Source organism: Heteronotia binoei, chromosome 2 (genome assembly GCF_032191835.1).
Source record: "Heteronotia binoei isolate CCM8104 ecotype False Entrance Well chromosome 2, APGP_CSIRO_Hbin_v1, whole genome shotgun sequence".
NCBI lineage: Eukaryota > Metazoa > Chordata > Lepidosauria > Squamata > Gekkonidae > Heteronotia > Heteronotia binoei.
Window position 1 is genome coordinate 102,729,201 of NC_083224.1, and position 20,451 is coordinate 102,749,651.

Below are 20,451 nucleotides of genomic sequence, written 5' to 3' on the forward strand. Positions count from 1 at the left end.
AAAGACACATGAGCGGTACAAGAAAACTAAATTGCTAACTCTGTATCAAACAGACGAAGAAAATAAAACTATTGCGGTGCGAGTGTCTGTGAGTTTCAAGGCTTAAAAAACAGAACAGGAACCGGGTCTCCTTCCACCACGGGCATTCCCCTCGCCCGGTCACCGATGCTGCCAGAAAAGTTCACTGACGCTTCCTTTTCCTCCTACCAATAAAAGCTCTGGCGGGTTGAGAGAGCGCTCCCTTTTCGTACGCCCTTTGCCCGAGGGAGGTGCGGCGACGTCTATACGCCACAGAAGACAGTCTGCGCTGAAACTCGCTTTTTGCCTTGTCATGGATCTCTCCCGGATTTTGCATCTAGCTGCTGTCTTTTGCCTGACCTGGATGCTGATCAAAATCATCCGGCTATACCGACAAAGACAAGAGCTTTTGAAAACGATGAGCAGTTTTCCAGGGCCCCCCGCCCATTGGCTATACGGTCATATTCGTGAGGTAAGTACCGAGTGGTGTTTCCCTGCATAGACAGAAACATCCCCCTAGTGGTGGCGAACTGCCTCTTTCAAGGCTCCGTAAATTAGTGCACAATTTCCTCTTGCTGCTTTCAATGACTGTAGTCAATCATTTAGCATTACAAAACTAAAATGGGATAGTTTGACCAGTTTAGTAATGCATTGTACTACCAACTGATTTTCAAAATACTGGGAACCAGAATTTCACCTTCATAAATCTGTTGTTATGATTTAACTCTGTAGATACTGCTACCCTGTCCCTGCCCTAATCTTCCCTTTATCAAAACAAAGAGAATAAATTGGAACATAAACAGTATTAATTTGAGATCACAAATAGTTAGCTATTGCTTAGGGAAGTTAAATTATGCAGACATTTGACGACCAAGAAATGCAGGACAAAATATGTTCTCTAAGAGAACATATATGCTGTACATGACTGTGATGATTGATGCATATTCAAATTCTGTTTTCATTACTATTCTCTTTCCATGTTGTAATTTCTTGTTACATTTAAATTAGGAGTGGGGAGGGCGATTGTTTCTTTTAGAGAGGCTGGGTGCAGCCCTATACATATTTACGTATGTATCTGGAAAAGTTGTAGGTCACTTAATCAGAGATGCCTAGCAAAAGCAAATCAAATATTTCATCCAATTTAAATCAATAGGATTATTTTTCACATGCAGTAAGTGACCAGTTATACCAAAAGTAAGAACATAAGAGAAGCCATGTTGTATCAGGCCAATGGCCCATCCAGTCCAACACTCTGTGTCACACAGTGACCCAAAAAAATTACACACACACACACACACACATATACATACTGTGGCTAATAGCCACTGATGGACCTCTGCTCCATATTTTCATCCAACCCCCTCTTGAAGCTGTCTATGCTTGTAGCTGCCACCACCTCCTGTGGCAGTGAATTCCACATGTTAATCACCCTTTGGGTGAAGAAGTACTTCCTTTTATCCATTTTAACCTGACTGCTCAGCAAGTTCATCAAATGCCCACGAGTTCTTGTATTGTGAGAAAGGGAAAAAAGTACTTCTTTCTCTACTTTCTCCATCCCATGCATTATCTTGTAAACCTCTATCATGTCACCCCGCAGTTAACGTTTTTCCAAGCTAAAGAGCCCCAAGCGTTTTAACCTTTCTTCATAGGGAAAGTGTTCCAAACCTTTAATCATTCTAGTTACCCTTTTCTGCACTTTTCCCAATTCTATGATATCCTTTTTGAGGTGCGGTGACCAGAATTGCACACAGTATTCCAAATGAGACCGCACCATCGATTTATACAGGGGCATTATGATACTGGCTGATTTGTATTAAATTCCCTTCCTAATAATTCCCAGCATGGCGTTGGCCTTTTTTATTGCAATCGCACACTGTCTTGACATTTTCAGTGAGTTATCTACCACGACCCCAAGATCTCTCTCTTGGTCAGTCTCTGCCAGGTCACACCCCATCACCTGGTATTTGTAGCTGGGATTCTTGGCCCCAATGTGCATTACTTTGCACTTGGCCACATTGAACCGCATCTGCCATGTTGACACCCACTCACCCAGCCTCAACAGATCCCTTTGGAGTTCCTCACAATCCTCTCTGGTTCTCACCACCCTGAACAATTTAGTGGCCGATTCTGCATTGATGTTTAAGCCAGAGTTTCTGTGGACTGAAGCCGGACTGAAGCTGGCTTATGTAGCTCTGGAGTAAATCTGTGCAATCCAGACAGATGGGGGAGAAAATGAAAACCAAGGCTGCATTCTGCACTGTATCCACAAGGTGGCGCCATTGCTCTCATTGTAACATCTGATTTGCCTGCAAGTTGGCACCAAGAAAAAAAATGTTCTGGCCCATGTAGCCCTCCCTCCAGAGGTCAGAGAGCTGATGCACAACACACTACTGTGCACCGTGGGATCCCCTCACTCGTGAGCCTTCATCGCAAAAAGAGTCCTGAGCAAAGTGGGAATTTTCCTATGCAGCCCTTGACTGCATTACTGCATAAGGGAACCATATAGTGTGTGCAAATAGACGAACCATGTTGCTGAGATGGACTGCTTTCCCAATTAGTCCTTGATCGTCGATTTGCTTTCTGGTCATGGCTAGGGTCGCTCGGGTACAGCTCTCTTGTGAAATTGGCTCCTACCCGCTGTCCCAGCCAGCTGCATTTTTTTTATCATTTGCGTTTTTACACTGCACATGCTCCAACATCAGGCATGGGAGCAGGGGATGATGAGAAATGGAGTTATTGTGCAGGCACAAGTCTTGCTTTCCTTTCAGTCTATATCTTTTACCAAAACGGTTAGTGGGGGTGGGGCTACTAATGACCGCCGCCTGGCCAGGCATTACCCATCTCTCTCTCTCCCCCCATTCCCCCTTCACGAAGTGCTCTTATTTTAATTGAGGCAGGAGAAAGTTCCTCTCCCTTCCACCTTCACAAGAAGATTACCGAGGCGTGTTGAGGGACGAGCCGCAACACGTCTCGTAATATATTTCCAAGATATATTTCCACGTGTATTCCGACTAGAGACTAGGCGGGCACCTCCCCCTTCAGTCAAACAGAACAAGAGACAAGGGCCCCTCCACCTTCAGAGACTATAGAAAGGCCACTCCCCCTTCCAGCAAACAGAAAAGGAGGCTAGGGCCCATCCCCCTTCAAGCAAACAGAGGGCGTGTTGAGGGACGAGCCTTTTAGTGAGTGACAGGTCACGTTTATTATGGATTGCTCTATTTTTCACTGCATTAAGGGGGAGTCCCCCCCTCCCAGCCAGGGAGGGACTCCAGGTCGGCTTTTACCCAGACCCTTCAGGGACACTGCATGATGAACAAATATGTCAGTCACCTTCACATCGGTTGTGCTGAAGAAAGTAGCCTTTGGCCCAGTACTATTAGCTTAGCTGTTCAAACCTTAAATTAGGAGGTGCACCCAGGTTAATACTTGGCCCTTAAATAAAACATATATCTAGCCTACTGAGATCGACTGTGGGCTTTTGTGAGCAAGAGGGGGGATGATTAGCATTTCTTCCTGATGGAGGAGGAGCACGAGTGCTGAGCATTTGCAATACTTTAGCCAGCTCTATTTAGGCTAGTCTTTAGGCACTCCATACAAGCTCAGAGGCTATACCACTGTAAAATTCATAGAGCTGAGGCAATGAATATTTTCTGATTTTATAAGTGGCAGAGAAAGATGAGCTTGGGAGTTTCAAAGATTTACATTCAGCCAATTTGAAAGTTGAAATGGTCATTTCCTAACCATTTGCCCTGAATGTTTTGAATTAACAAAACCTTTTTCAACCTCTTTTTCTCAGGTTCTTGATTCTGCCATTTTAAAGGGTTAAAATAAAGATATTACATCAAACTCCCTTCACCCTGCAGAAAAAACTAAAGGCTGGAAACCTTGCTGGGATTCCAGGGGATCTCCAGCTCTTGGCTGGAGGACTGCCCTTGTCTAATGTTATTTCTCTTTTTCTGTATTTACTTGAGGGAAAAGATGCCTCTGTTACCTGTTAACCTTACAAAACAAGGTTTCTCTATTCTAGGAGACATTCAGGTTTTAAAGTTAGATTTCCCTTGGGGGGAGGGGAGGTTCACAGACAAAGCCTGCTCATGTGGGAATGCCATTCTCTGAAGTTCCCCAGAATTATGGCTTTCAAGTTCCCCAAATGGGATGAGCTAAGGACAGAACATTTCTGGGGAAAAGGACTGGGGCTTCCTCATGTGGGAGTGCTTGAGCTAGTACTTGCTAAAAGGAATGCCTTATGCCATGAGTGTGGAACTCTGCATAGGCTCAGAGACCATTCTTCCTTCATGATTCTTGGGTAGCAGAACTGAGAAACGGATTGCCTTCTCAATTTCATTTCAAGCGCACAGACTGCCTAAATCTTTGTCCCTCGGATGGTGCCCCAAGGAAAAAAATGCATCTTCACCTGAAAGCCAAGTAGCTTTTCGCCTAGGTGTCAATTTGGCCATCCATTGATATGTTTAACAGCTCTCCCAGCAGGAGATTTCCTCTCTTTTAGCCTCCCCCTCCCCCTCGGCCCATTGTTGCCTGGTAGTCCGATCAGGATGTCACATAGGACCGACCAATGAGGATTGCTGGAGAAAACGCCACCTGGGGGACGGTCCAAGAACCCTCCTTCCCTGGGGAGGGAGCCGCACAATTTTAGTGCCATGGCTGAAAACCCTTGGCTGGGTGTGACACCGGTGGGAAAAGAAAAGACCCTTTTTTGCCAGAGACCCCCGAGGGAGAGCTGCTGCCAGGCCAGGGTTCCCTCTAAGCTGAGTTAGTATGAGCTAGCTCACAGTATTTTAGCTTCCGGCTCACACACTTTTGTCTTAGCTCAAGAAGGATGGACTTGAGCAAACTTTTATGCAGCGGCTCGCAAAACTCCACAGCTTAGAGGGAGCCTCGGGCCTGTCTGCATATCAAGCTACCTCTTATAAAAGGCATATTCATAGCTTTTTTATTAATTGAATGGAATGCTAATGTGCTTGAATAACCATGGTGATGAAAGCACACCTCACCTTCAACCACCCACAAGGAAGAATAACTATGCCATGTTTCAGAATTTCAAAGGAACAGGAAATCTTTATTCCAAGTAGAAAAAAAGGGATGACATTGTTGATGCTATAGGAAATCTATGATAATACGGAATTCTAAAGGAGGTTTGCCATTGACTTTATTCTTTGCAATGGAGCGTGGTGACTAGAACACTGAATTCACACAGATTCATCCTCTCCCTTGCCTGCACAAGAACGCCTTGGTTGATCTGCAGTTATCTCTTGCACAGAAACCTCGGGAATTCTGCCTATGGAGGGAGATTTCTCTTGAGAGGAAGGGGGGTGAGGGTAGGAAGGGGGTGGAGGAAGGAGAGGCATTCCCTTTTTGCTTCTTTTTTTTTTCTTCTTCTGCTCTCAGGATTCCTGTTCCTACGTAAATCACATCACTCAATTAACCTACCCAATGAGGGGGCAGAGTGTCACACCAATGGAAAATTGGGGTGTCATATGTGTAATATCCAATCAGAGACCATTCGCATCATAGATCCATCCCCCAACATAGGCATTTTAATGACACTGGCCAAATGACTTTATGGCCTTGTTTTCCCAAAACTGGTTCCTTTGAAGCTCCCCAAAAGTGATAGATTTCTCACTTAGTGTCAAGTGGTCAGGGGACCACAGGCTGACTTTGATGGCCTTAGCAGTTAATTGCTAATAATGAAGGCAGCTAAGAATAAATAATGAAGGCAGCTAAGAAGAGTATTCCCCCCCCCCTCCACTGTAGGATTTTGAACATCCTGAGGCTGTCTTCCAGAGCACAGCCACCGTCTTCTGCATTCCCATCCTCAGAAACGATTTGCCTCCAGTCTTATCCGCTGTGAATTGTAAAGAGAGAAAGCACAATGACATATTTTTCTGCATTGATTTCTAAAGTTTTACAAATCATCAGAAATATCTATATATGCATATATTTAGGCATATGTGCATATATATCTAAGAAGAAACAGAATTTTTTTTAGGAGTCTTTTTTTTTAAAAAATGCCAATATCCAGGGCAAACCTGGAGATCTCCAGCTGAGACCTGGAGACATGCAAATGAAGTCTGGATTTTTTGTGTTTAATGATAGCAGCCAATGAAAGTATTCAAAACTCAAAAGAGAAAAACCAAAAAAACTCTGACCATTTCCTTTTTGCAAACGATTGGCTATAAGTGAAACTTTAGGATGCCAGCTCCAGCCTGGAGGTTTCAAATATTTGAAGACTGCATTGGAAAACCATAACACATGGTTTCTTATTTTTATTTAAGCCCTTTTCCCCAAAGAGACATGGTATTTAAGGTCCAGGCATAAGATATAATTTTGGAAGTAATCTCCAGGTTCCAACTGGAGACTGGCAACCTTACAAGGGCAGCCATGTTTTTTCCCCCCCTTTTCAGAAATCCCACATGTTCTCCCCCCCCTTTTTTTTCTCTACAGTCTCTCCCTGGCATGCCTAGCAGGAACTACAGGCAGCTGCCACATCTACCCACTAACAACTCTGCTCTGCACTTGCACGCCAGCCCTGCAAGGCAGACCAGGTACAAATAGCACGTTTGTGCAATGAGAACAGAGAAACAGTCCAAAAAAGCCTTAATGCCAACACAGGGGTGGCAAACAAACAAACAGCATTACTTTGAAAACCCCAGCCAGACTTTTTTTTTACAAAACTTTCCCCACAGAAAAACTTATTAAAACAAAGAACCAGTGGCCACATGGTCAGCACAGAGATCCCTTAGACAAAGGCAAAGAACTACAAAGAGTTTTTTTCTTCCTCTCTCCCGTCAGTACAGAAAAAAACTAGGGGGGGAAGTCAGTGATTTTTGAATAGGAATCTAGTACTGTGGAAGGGAAGTCAGTGATTTTTGAATGGAAGTCAGAGATTTTTGAATAGATTTTTTGAATGGGAGTCAGTGATTTTTGAATAAGAATCTAATACTGTGGAGTGTAAGCCAGTGAGATTATTGAATAGATTTTTGAATGGATCCAATGAGTTTTGAACAGAATCTAGGATTTTTGAAAGGAAATTCTTTTTAACCCGTTTGAACAGAATTTTTTTAAATGCCTTCCCTTTTAAATTAAGATAATAAAAAACAGTTTTTTTCTCTGCAAACAGCCAAAAGTTTTTATTCACCCTTGCTGGAAATTGGAAACTGCAAGCAGAATTTTTTTTAAGCCTCTCATATGCTGCTACAGATTGCACAGCCAGCCAGGCAATGGCTGATCCCAGCTTCCCTCTCCCCCCCCCCCTCCTTTGCATGACGAATATACTTACAAAAAAACCGCGTGTTTTGAAATTCTTATATGCCCGTGTCCTTTTTTTCTGCTCCATGCAGGGAAAGCAAATCCTTTGTTCAATAAGGAAATAAGGAAAAACAGACTGCTTTTTCTCTCTAGATCACAAAAAATCACAGAGAGAGAACTTTTTTCTCTCCCCCCCCAAAAAAGTGCAGGAAAACCAGTAGTGTCTTTTCTCTCCCGTGCCGCGAGTACCAGCAGGTTGGAGAACTTTTGAAACAATGATGAGGAACTTTTCACAGCTCTCAGCAGAAGGAATGACGAAATGCGCGTCACATTGTAGCTGACCAATGATGATTGCTGCAGGAAGCGCCACCTGCTGGTGGTAATGAAGAAAAGCTACAGAAAGAATAAAAGCGGCTGAAAAACCTCTAAAATACAGGTCTTGAAAAGGAAGCATCAACACCGCGGTTAAAGCAGCTTCACTCCTTTTCCAGGATTTCAAGTGTAGATCGTACCGGAAACTGTGGAGCAAGACAGTCTTGAGGCCAGTTTTCAGTGTGGATTGAACCATCTGAGAGGGTGGTATTACTGGGTCTTTTGCCCAGTGCAGAATCGGCCAGTGTCATCTGCAAACTTGGCCACTTCACTGCTCACTCCCAACTCCAAATCATTTATGAACAAATTAAAGAGCATGGGACCCAGTACTGAGCCCTGTGGCACCCCACTGCTTACCGTCCTCCACTGCGAACACTGCCCATTTATACTCACTCTCTGCTTCCTATTAATTAGACAGTTTTTGATCCACAAGAGGACCTGTCCTTTTACTCCATGACTCTCAAGCTTTCTAAGGAGCCTTTAATGAGGAACTTTATCAAAAGCTTTCTGGAAGTCAAGGTAAACAACATCTATTGGGTCTCCTTTGTCAACATGTTTGTTCACCTCCTCAAAGAAATGTAACAGGCTAGTGAGGCAAGATCTTCCCTTACAGAACCCATGCTGAGTCTTCCTCAATAACCCATGTTCATCAATGTGCCTACTCATTCTGTCCTTAATAATGGTTTCTACCAACTACCAACCAAGTGAAGTCAGACTGACTGGCCTGTAATTTCCCAGATCTCTGGAACCCTTTTTAAAGATGGGGGTGACATTTTCTACCTTCCATTCCTCAGGAACAGAGGCAGATATCAATGAAAGATTACATATTTTTGTCAGGAGATCCACAAGTTCAACTTTGAGTTCTTTCAGAACTCTTGGATGTATGCCATCCGGACCTGGTGACTTATTAGTTTTTAATTCATATATCAGTTGTAGGACTTCCTCTCTTGTCACCTCAATCTGACTCAGGTCTTTCAACACCCCTTCCAAAATTAGTGGTTCTGGAGCGGGCAAACACTTCTCGTCTTCCACGGTGAAGATGGAGGAAAAAAATGCATTCAGCTTCTCAGCCATTTCCCTGTCCTCCTTCAGTAATCCTTTTACCCCTTGGTCATCCAATGGCCCCACTGCCTCCCTGGCTGGTTTCCTGCTTCTAATATATTTGAAGAAATTTTTATTGTTGGTCTTTATGTTTTTTGCAATATGCTCCTCATAGTCCCTTTTTGCCTGCCTGATCACAGTCTTGCATTTGATTTGCCACAGCCTGTGTTCCCTTTTATTAATCTCACTTGGACTAGCTTTCCACCGCTTAAAGGAGTCCTTCTTACCTTTTACAGCTTCCATTACTTTGTTTGTTAACCATGCAAGCCTTTTCTTATACCTGTTTGTGCCTTTCCTAACGTGTGGTATATATTTTATCTGAGCTTTTAGGATTGTAGTTTTAAATAGCCTCCAAGTTTCCCCAAGGGTTTGGACTGTATTTACCTTTCCTTTCAGTTTCCTCTTCACATGCCTCCTCACCTCAGAGAATTTACCGCTTTTAAAGTTAAACGTGGTTGTGCTGGTCTTTTGGGGCAACTCTCTATTTATATACAAATGGTGAAATCAATAACGTTATGGTCACTGCTCCCAAGCGGTGCGATCACTTTTACGTCTCTCACCAAGTCTTGGGCATTACTTAGGACCAAATCCAGGATCACCCCACCCCTGGTAGGTTCTGAGACCATCTGCTCCATAGCACAGTCATTGAGAGCATCAAGAAACTCAATCTCTTTCTCTCGACCAGAACACATATTGACCCAATCAATCTGCGGGTAGTTAAAATCACGTATTACAACACAGCTTTTACGTTTAGCCACTATCTTTAATCCTTCCATCATATTATAATCATCCTCTATCTTTTGATTTGGTGGGCGATAACAAACTCCCATAGTTAAATTTCCTTTTGGACCCTCTGTTTCAACCCAAAGCATTTCTAGAAGGGAATCTAATTATCTGACCTCAGTCTTACTGGACCATATACCCTCTCTGACATACCGAGCCACCCCACCTCCAACCCTTCCCTCCCTATCCTTCCGGTATAACTTATATCCAGGAATCACCATGTCCCACTGATTCTCCTCATTCCACCAAGTTTCTGAAATTCCCACAGTCTATGTTTTCTCCTAACACTAAACATTCCAACTCACCAATTTTACTTCGAACACTTCTAGCATTTGCATACAAACATCCATAATTTCCCAGGCAAGCTAGGCCTGCAACCTTCCTCCTGTCGCCTTGAGACTTTGGCAGACAGTCCATACTGTTTGTCACCATCTCAGTGGACAACTCTGATCCATTATCCTGTAGAAAAGTAACAGCTAACCCTTCATCTCTTTGAGATGAGTCCTCCCGAACCAGAGTCATTTCATCTCCTGTCAGCTTTCCCCCAAGATTTAGTTAAAAACTGGTCTGCCACCTTTTTGATTTTAAGCGCCAGCAGCCTGGTTCCATCTGGGGACAAGTGAGACCGTCTCTTTTGTACAGCTCCCGCTTGTTCCAGAAAGCATCCCAGTGCCTAATAAACTTAAACCCTTCCTCCTTACACCATCGTCTCATCCACACATTGAGACTTCTAATTTGTGCCTGTCTCTCCTGCCTTGCATGTGGAACAGGTAGAACTTCTGAGAAGGCTACCTTGGAGGTCCTGGCCTTAAGTCTCCCGCCTAGCAGCCTAAATTTCTCCTCCAGGAACTCACGACTGCATTTCCCCACATCGTTGCTGCCAACATGCACCACAACCACTGGCTCCTCCCCAGCACTGTCTATCAGCCTATCTACTACATGCGTAATGTGCGCTACCTTCGCACCAGGCAGGCAAGTCACCATACGGTCAGTACGCGGTTTTGCCACCCAGCTGTCTACTTGCCTAAGAATCGAATCACCAGCTACCAAGACCCCTCCTCTCTCCCTGCCCAGGGATGGTTCCTTGGCACGAAAGGATTCCCGCTTACCAACTGAAGAAGAGGTCCCTTCTGAGGGCGCGTTCCCCTTATCCTCAGCACGGTGCCCTGTTCCCTCTCGACCCTCATGCTCCCTGGTAGCAACGGGGCTGCCACGTTCAGAGCGGGGCTCATCTAATACGCCCCTGAGAGTCTTCCCCGAGTGCCTAACTGACTGTCTCTGCTTCTCCAGGTCAGTCACCTCGGCCTCAAGGGTACAAACTCGTTCCCTGAGGACCAGGAGCTCCTTGCATCGTGCACACACCCAAGACTTCTATCCTACGGGCAGATAGTCATATATGTGACAGTGCAAAACACTGGAAAGCCCCCACCCCCCTGCTGGGATTCTACCTTCATGATAGCTTTTTTTTAAAAAAAAATATACAGTCCCCTTTAAATCCTGTTTGTTTATGTGGCTCCCCTTCTGGAGGGTCAACTTACCTTATTGGGAGCACAAGGAAATTAGGGATCTGGGTTCCTGGTCCTTACAGAGCCTCCCAGGCTAAGAGCCACAGGCCAAGAGCCTTTTAGCTCTCTGGCAAGGTGCAGCTTTATAATGCAAAGAGGGTGGGGAACACAGCCATTCCTTATCAATCAGCAACAATCACCTTCAATCACCTTCACTTTCAGCTCACTCAACCAAACAAACAGCAATTCCCCAGCAACCACAAACTCAGAATATTCAGCAGTCACACAAACTCAGAAATTCTCAGCAACTTCCCCAGCTGCTCACCCTTATATCAGTTATTCTCTGCTCTATCTCATTTTTTGTTTTTGTTTGAGGTCATATATATGTATGTTGGGAATTCCATCTTTGAATTATTATTAAAGAGATCTGAAATTTTACAGGGAGAATGGGAAAAAATGGCTAAATATATTTCCTTATGTAAAGTATCTTCACAATACTTTTGGATCATGAGTTACACCCACTGGACAAAATACGATTGATTGCTACTAAGTCTGTCTGGTGCTGTTGGAATACAAGCCATAGTGAAGTTGGCAGCCATAACCACATTCTATGGCAGCAGGTTTCACAATTCAACTATGTGCTGTGTGAATAAGTACTTGAATCTCTCACCCTTAGGCTGCAGTGGATGATCCCAAGTTCTATTATTATGAGAAAGAATGAAAAGCCTTTCCGTGTTCACTCTCCACATCATGCATAATTGTATAGATGTGTATCATGTTTCCCTTTAATCACCTATTTTCTAAACTAAACAGCTTCAAGTTTTTAAACTGATCTTCATAGGGCAGTTGTTCTAGTTCCCTGGTCAGATGCAATAACTACATCAAAATTTACTAATCAGCTCCTCATAATGTATAATTAATGGTGAACTTCAAGTCTTCGTGGTAATCTGAGTTACAAGGACAGTACTTGTTAGCAATACTCTCTTAAGCTGTGGAATCTTGTGAGCAAAAATTTTACTTTGTGAGCCACTGCATAAATTAGTTTGAGACCATTTTTCCAGAACTAAGAGAAAAATGTGTGCGCAGGAAGCTAAAAAACTGTGACCTAGCTCACACTAACTCAACTTAGAGGGAACACTGCTTGTAAGTATACATAGGTGCTGGATGCATTTGAACCACCAGTCATTTACAGATGTTAGCTTCTGTTGTTATCAAACATTAGCAGTAAAGTTTATCTTGATTAGCACAAGAAAGTACGTTACTGACTGCCTCCATCTCTACTCACTCTTGTACTATTGCAGCTTTTACCCATGTCTAGCATTTTGAAGAAAGTGGAGTCCTGGAGCCATGTTTATCCATTTGCCTTTCCTATGTGGTTTGGAAGCTTTTCTGCCTGTTTAGTAATCACACATCCTGATTATGCTAAACCATTGCTTGCTAGAGCAGGTAAGGATAATGTACTTTTTTTCTGAATAGCTGGTGACTTAGCAATGTGTTTGCAACCATATCCTCATTATTATGGTATGGTGGAAAACAACACAATAAGAAAAATGTCTAGTTATTGTTGAACAAGGCAGTGTCTGATGCACAAAGAAGAAGACTCTGAAGGGGGCAGCAAGAAGACAATTAGATAGGATAGTAAAGACAGCATCTTCTCTTTCCTGTTAACTGTTGTTCCTCGTCTGTTTGCTCCTACATTGCTACTCTTAGGGCAATTTCCCCTTTCTTCTCATAAATGCCACACTCAGGCTCTTCTTTCTCTGAGCTAGAGATGTAGTTAGGAACATATCTCTGTCTGTCCTCTTTCCTGTTAAGTATCTTAGTTCCTAAATAAACCTATATCTACTCTTTAATCAGGTTGTGCAGTGTTGCTGTGTTATTTATTTATTTATCACATTTATATCCTGCCCTCCCCTGACAGGCTCAGGGCGGCTAACAACAGTTTAAAAACATTAGCAGTTTACAAACATATTAAAATTAGATCTATAAAAACATTTCCATATATATTAAAAAATCCAAGATAGCAAGCTTCTGTTTTCCATTATATTAGAAGAAGAAGATATTGGATTTATATCCTGCCCTCCACTCCGAAGAGTCTCAGAGCAGCTCACAATCTCCTTTACCTTCCTCCCCCACAACAAACACCCTGTGAGGTGGGTGGGGCTGGAGAGGGCTCTCACAGCAGCTGCCCTTTCAAGGACAACCTCTGCCAGAGCTATGGCTGACCCAAGGCCATGCTAGCAGGTGCAAGTGGAGGAGTGGGGAATCAAACCCGGTTCTCCCAGATAAGAGTCCGCACACTTAACCACTACACCAAACTGGCTCTCCAGTTATATTAATTCGGTGACAGCATTCTACAGTTAATTCTCCAGTTATATTAATTCAGTGAGATTGTCGATGCTGAAGGTAATAGCCACCTCCCCCTAACCATTAAAAGCGAGTTTGAAAAGTTCAGTCTTCCAGGCCCTGCGGAACTGTGGCAGGTCCTGCAGGGCCCTGATGTTTTCGGGGAGGGCAATCCACAAAGTGGGGGCTTGTCACGGCTGGGGCTGGGTCAGGCAAAGTCCAAGGGCAGGCCGAGGTCTGTAGCCAGTAGGCAAGAGGGTCCGAGGCGCCAAATCCGAATCACCGTCCAGGTAACGCAGGTCAGAGGTTCAGAAGCCGAAGTCAGGGAGTCCAGAAGTCAAGAGCCGAAGTCAGGGAGTCCAAAAGCCAAAGTCAAAGCCAGAGTGGATGCTAGAACATCAGGTAGATGACTAGTTGCTTCCACAAAGCCTCCTCCCAAAGCCCACAGCTATATAGCCCTCTGCTGGCTGTTGCCCATTTGGGCTAATTGCTGGCTCAGAGAGGTAGCCAGGATCCTGCTACAACTCAAGCATCCTTGCCCTTAGAAGGGCCAGAATCCTTTCAAAACTCAGGGCTCAGGGAGCGTCTTGCTTGTGAGCGTGCCGCCCTCCTCCGATCCCTGAGGCGGTCACGCACACGAGCCACCCGAGAGGGTGAAGCAGGGGGGCTGGGATCTTCTCCAGCAGGAGGCAGGGGCGCTGGTGCAGGTGGCAGGGGCACAGTTTCCTCTGCAGGCTCCGCTCCTTCTGCAGAGTCCCCAGCACCCATGACAGGGCTATTACTGAGAACGCTCAGGCTCTAGTGCTGGTCAATCGAGCTTCTTTTGGTCCAGGGATCTTAAGGAGATTTTGAGACCCTGAACATAGTGTTCTTTGTAGGGTTGCCAAATCGAACCCCAGAAATATCTGGGGACTTTGGGGGTGGAGCCAGGAGAGTTTGGGGGTGGAGCTAGGGGGAGGGGTGGAAACGGCGCCGGGGAGCGTGGCAAACCGCCCCGCAGCCTCTTCTCCGCTCGCCGTGCTGCTCCTCCGAGATGGGCTCAGCCTGAGCCCATCTTGGAAGAGCAGCCACGGAGCGGAGCAGAGGCGGCAGCGGCGTGGCGGCCTCTTCTCCGCTCGCCGTGCTGCTCCTCTGAGATGGGCTCAGGCTGAGCCCATCTTGGAAGAGCAGCCACGGCGAGCGGAGAAGAGGCCGTCGCTGCCGCCTCACCCGCTCCGCCTCTGGGGTGGAAGCGGAGGTGGGAGGGTGGAGGCGGGCCGGGGGCATGGCGAGCCACAAGTCTGGGTCCTAGAAGGGCCCGGATTCGCGGCTCGCCATGCTCCTGGCCTGCCTCGCCCTCCCCTGCGCTGCTGCCGTCTCTTGGCTGCTCCTCCGAGATGGGCTCAGCCTGGGCTCATCTCGGAGGAGAAACTGCGGTGGGCAGGGAGGGGGCGGCAGCGGTGCGGCGGCCTCGCCGGCTCCAGGATCCGGCGGCTCGGCACCGTTTCCCCCCTCTCCCCCCGCTTCCATTTTTTGGGGGAGCGGGGGAAGAGGGTGGAAATCCTGGGGTCCCCCGCCAGGGCGGGAGGTTTGGGAAGCCTAGTTCTCTGGGGTACATATGGGGAAAGGCAGTCCCGAAGGTAGGCAAGTCCTAGGCCCAGTGTTAATTATTATGCCAACAGCTATGCACCTCAAGTGCAAAAGAATATCACAAATCTGATATTACCCACAGGTTTGTGTGATGCCTTATGTATACAGTTAGAGAATATTGTTTATGACCAGGGATTGCTGCCATTTTTTGAGAAAATGCTGTCACAATTGTCTGTAGTAAAATGTTCCAGGAACATTATTTTTGTGATTAATCCTGACACCTTGAATCATTCCAATGCAGGTTTTAATTAAATTAGTAGTTGCCTCTGAGCAGGAACTTTGTAGGATTGTTTATTGTTACACAGGCAGAATAGGACTCAGGAGCCAGTTCTATGGAGCTTTCTCAACCCCATCTATCTCACAGGTTGTCTGTTGTGGGGAGGGAAAGGGAAGATGACTGTAAGCTGTACCAAGACTCCTTGGGTAGTGAAGGGGAGAGTATAAAAACCAAGGTTTCTTCTTTTTCACATTGCCATAGTCACCTGAGAAGCATTGGGGCCAAATGGGAGAGGCTTCCTCATATTAGCGTTGCTATAGTTTCAAGAAGGGGAGATATTGGTCCAAGGAGAGGATGCAGCATATCTTGCTTCCATGTGGTCTGGAGATTCTCAGATTACCTCAGCTGTGTAAGAAGGAGACAATATCCAACACTATTAGCATAATGTAAGATGTGGAGAGGGTTAAGATGTTGTTATAAGTAATCTGTATACTGTGTGAATGAAGTATTTTACTGAGTAAGATTGGCAGGAAGTTAGTATAATGTTTTTTCCACAAAAATGTGGATGGGGTGGGAAATGGAGGACATGGAACATAAGGGGATTGGGAAATTAGTGCTTCAGCTGCCTTCTAGCTCAATATATAGAGAGCAGGGATATCAGTAGTGGCCCCCATGAATCTCACCAAAAGGAGACAGAGATAGGCTAGAAGAATTGCCTATATTCATGTGGATAGCATTTTAAAAGTGATTCTTTGGCAACCGTTTAAGCCCATTGTGTGTTATGTGGGGATTTAAATCCTTACAACACCTAACTATATATGATAATATAATAAATGACAATGACATTTCATGACAATATTTAGTTACTAACATGTCCATTTAGAATTTCACATTTATTTTGCAATAGCCTGTGTAATTCCTTCATATATAATTTTTATCATCTGTGAATCAACTGTACATTGCTTCACTACTTTAAGTAAATACCCCTCTCATAGTTTTATCATCTGTTCTTTACATACTTCTGAGTACTATGAGTTATTATTGAAGGTTTTTTTCTGCTTTCTCCTGCTCACTTTTCTTGTACAGAGCCAAAGGATGCTTTTGCGTATCAGAGTATAATTCCATGGATTGGTATGTATATTCAGGGTTTCTTGATAAAGAATTTAGTTCACAACAGGATATAAATCACTTACATAGGTTTTCCTAGTTCTTTGGAGTACGGATATCTGCATCATAGTGGCCTAGAAACTCTGTCAAGAGTACTGCTATCCTTCGAAATGACAAACTTGATGGAGGTATTAGTTCCAATAGTATTATTTATTTATTTATTTATTACATTAACTTTCTATCCCATCCTCTCCGCAAGCGGACTCAGGGCGGCTCACAACATTCATTTTCACAAGTTAAAAACCAATAAAACCAATAAAACATAATTACAATTTTAAATTTAAAAAAAACCATTTAATGGTGCTGTATTGCTACAATGTACAATATAGGCGGGTTCTTCTTTTCAGACGGTGATCACCAAGTACTCTATATGATGTCAAGTGGCAGCTCTCTCCTGGTTAAATATCAAAGGCCTTTCGAAACAATTTGGTCTTACAGGCCCTGCAGAAAGTAGAAAGATTCCCACAGGGCCCTTAGGGCCTCTGGGAGAGCATTCCACAATTCTGGTGCTGTCACCGAAAAGGCCCTAGCTCGCGTCAAATGCAACCTAGCCTCCTTTGGTCCAGGGATGGACAATAGATTTTTTGTCCCTGAACGCAGTGCTCTCTGGGGAATATATGGAGAAAGGTGGTCCTGCAGATAGGTCCTTGACCATAAAGGGCTTTAAAGGTCAACATCAACACTTTGAAACAGACTCAGAACACAATAGGTAGCCAGTGCAGCTCTTCCAGCACTGGCTGAATATGCTCCCATTGAGGGAGCCTCATTAACAGCCGTGCCGCAGCGTTCTGCACTAGCTGTAGTTTCTGAGTCAGCGTCAAGGGTAGCCCATGTAAAGAGCATTACAGTGATCTATTCTTGAGGTAACCAGTGATCTATTCTTGGATCACCATTGCTAAGTCGTGCTCCAGGAAAGGGGCCAACTGCTGCACCTGCCAAAGATGAAAAAAGGCGGATCTAATAGTGGCTGCTAATTGGGCCTCCATTGTAGGGGAGGACTCAAGGAGCATGCCCAAGCTTTTGACCTTAGGGGCCGATATTAGTGACACCCCGTCAAGAACCGGCAGAAGGATCTCCCCCCCTGAACCACCCTGGCTCAGAGAACGTCCCTCTTCGTCAGATTCAGCTTCAGCCGACTCAGCCTGAGCCAAGATGCTACGGCTTGAAGAGCCAGGTCTAGATTTTCTGGGGTACAGTCGGACTGGCCACTCATCAATAGATAGAGCTGGGTGTCGTCTGCATATTGATGACAACCCAGTCCATACCTCCTGACAATCTGGGCAAGGGGGCGCATATAGATGTTGAATAACATCAGGGACAGAACCGCACCCTGTGGCACACCACATATAAGTGGGTGCCTTTGGGATGATTCCTCCCCTATCACCACCCTTTGTCCCCGATCTTGGAGAAAGGAGGTCAACCACTGTAAGGCGGACCCCTGAATCCCCGCGTCGGCAAGGTGGCTAGTCAGTAGCTGATGGTCAACCATATAAAAGGCAGCTGTCAGGTCTAATAATAACAGCACTGCTGAGCCGCCCCGATCCAGATGCCACATGAGGTCATCTATGAGAGCGAACCCCCCAGCCTCACCATCTTTTCTTATATCAACTCCATGTGCAGAGTTTGCACCACAGAAATCGTGGATCCCTGGCACCGTCATGAAGCTATGGATCCATGTATTCTGGGGTGCAAACTCTGCCCATGGACATGATATATTTTTCCAAAGGGAAAATCACGAGGAACCATCAGGATCCCTGGTCCAAAACCAAGTTTTTGGACCTTGGCGCTGCCACGAAGCCATGGATCCACAATTTCTGTGGTGGAAACTCTGCCCATGGACATGATAAGTGACTAGATGGAGGGCTTGGGGGGATCCAAAGCAGAAATCACGTGAATCCATGAGGATCCGTGGTCCAAAAGCAAGGTTTTGATCCCTGGCGCTGCCACAAAGCCGTGGATCCACGATTTCTGTGGTGCAAACTCTACCCATGGACATAATAAGTGACTGGATGGAGGGCTTGGGGGGATCTGAAGCAGAAATCATGTGGATACATGATCATCCGTGGTCCAATCAAGTTTTGGCCCCTGGCACTGCCACGAAGCCGTGGATCCATGATTTCTGTTGTGCAAACTCTTCCCATGGACAGGATATGTGATTGGCTGGTTATCTTGGAGTGGCCCAAAGCAAAAAACATGAGTATCCACGAGGATCCATGGTTTGGAAACATGTTTTTTCAGTGCTGTGGCGCCACAAATTCGTGGAGGCATGATTTTTCTGGTGCTGCCTATAGTCTAAGAGAGGATCTACAACATGATGGTGGTTTGATTTCATTTCACCATAAAAATCATATGAATTCATGAGGATCCGTGCTTTGCAGCCTTCTTGTTTTGTAAGGTTAACAGGTAACAGAGGCATCTTTTCCCATAAAGAAAAATAGAAGTAACATTAGACAAGGGCAGTTCTCCAACCGAGAGCTGGAGATCCCCTGGAATCCCAGCAAGGTTTCCAGCCTTTAGATTTCTCTGCAGGGTGAAGGGAGTTTGATGTAATATCTTTATTTTAACCCTTTAAAATGGCAGAATCAAGAACCTGAGAAAAAGAGGTTGAAAAAGGGTTCTGTTAATTCAAAGCATTCAGGGCAAAAGGTAAGGAAATGACCATTTCACCTTTCAAATTGGCTGAATGTAAATCTTTGAAACTCCCAAGCCCATCTTTCTCTGCCACTTATAAAACCAGAAAGTATTCATTGCCTCAGCTCTATGAATTTTACAGTGGTATAGCCTCTGAGCTTGTACGGAGTGCCTGAAGACTAGCCCAAATAGAGCTGGTTTTGAGAGCCAACTCCAGTAACTTAATAGTTCTCCCTCCCCCCCCACATACATTAACATATGTTTGCTTAGTGAGGAAAGCTGGTATTACACTAAAAAGGAATGAGTAACCTCTGAGGAGGCATAAACCAGTAGGCCCAAATCATCCTCAAAGGCTTTGTTATACAGAACAGGTATTGTAGGAATTCCAAGCTGAAGGGGGGAGAGTGTTTCCTGGCAGATTTAACTAACAGTTCCTGCATGAACTTTCTTGACTTAAAAAAAACACTCTCCCCTACTATGCTTCCATATACTTGGCATCATATTTTATTTATTGAATTTAGCTTTGAACATCTATGTTGATGAAGGGCTTTCAGCAATTCAGTGCTTGCCCCCAGTATTTTAAATGTTAATCAAATATAGGTTACTTTGTCATTTACTCAGCAGGAAATTAGCATATTTCTATAGTGCCCTTTAGGCATTGCTGTAGTGGTGTGAGAAATACTTTACCGCAGGTTTATCCTACAGTACTGCTGCGTCATGCTTAAAGATGAGTGACATATATACAGAAGCAAGCCTATTTATGTTTTCTTAGAAGAAAGACCCATTAGACAAAAATTAGGCATTTGCACAAAAATGGAAGTATTCCCAGAGTGTCTCAAAAGTCTAGACAATCTATTCCAAGCCAGTAGGACAACAGAGGAATTTCACCCCAGGTTTTAATGGCTCAGTACTATGAATGGAAACCACTAAGTGAACAGGTACAGAGAATATGGTTATCTTGTGGATGAAACTGGTCACATTTAGGAAACTGTATTTAGGAAATACAGGAAACTGTATTTAGGAAGTAGCAGAGTATCAGCTAAGCAAGTCTGATTGACAGGATAACGGTACACCTATGCACAACTACTTATGCAGTTTGCACTACAAACAGCAGTGATCCTTAATGCAACCACAGTGCTGGTATGTACACTATGGAGACGGAGCACTGTTGTAACTGGGCTATCCTGTGAACAGATGCATTATTTTAACTCATCCTGGGACAGTGCTGACATAGTCTGGGTTTTAGATGGATCCAAGCAGGCAGCCATGTTGGTCTGAAGCAGTTGAACAAAGCAGGAGTCAAGTGCACCTTTAAGACCAACCAATTTTTATTTAGAACGTACGAAAGCTTACATTCTAAATAAAAATTGGTTGGTCTTAAAGGTGAAACTTGACTCCCGCTTTGTTCATCTGGGT

General features: G+C 44.7%; 1 protein-coding gene across 1 annotated transcript in view; it reads left to right on the forward strand.

The window, feature by feature from the left end:
* Positions 1-247: 247 nt before the first annotated feature.
* LOC132566595 (cytochrome P450 4B1-like) overlaps positions 248-20,451 on the forward strand; it is a 67,256-nt gene continuing 47,052 nt past the window's right edge. The window contains exons 1-3 of the mRNA XM_060231779.1: positions 248-490; positions 12,347-12,491; positions 16,324-16,368. Of these exons, the coding sequence (XP_060087762.1) occupies positions 332-490; positions 12,347-12,491; positions 16,324-16,368 (349 nt within the window). The 5' untranslated portion in view covers positions 248-331. The remainder of the gene's footprint in view (positions 491-12,346; positions 12,492-16,323; positions 16,369-20,451) is intronic.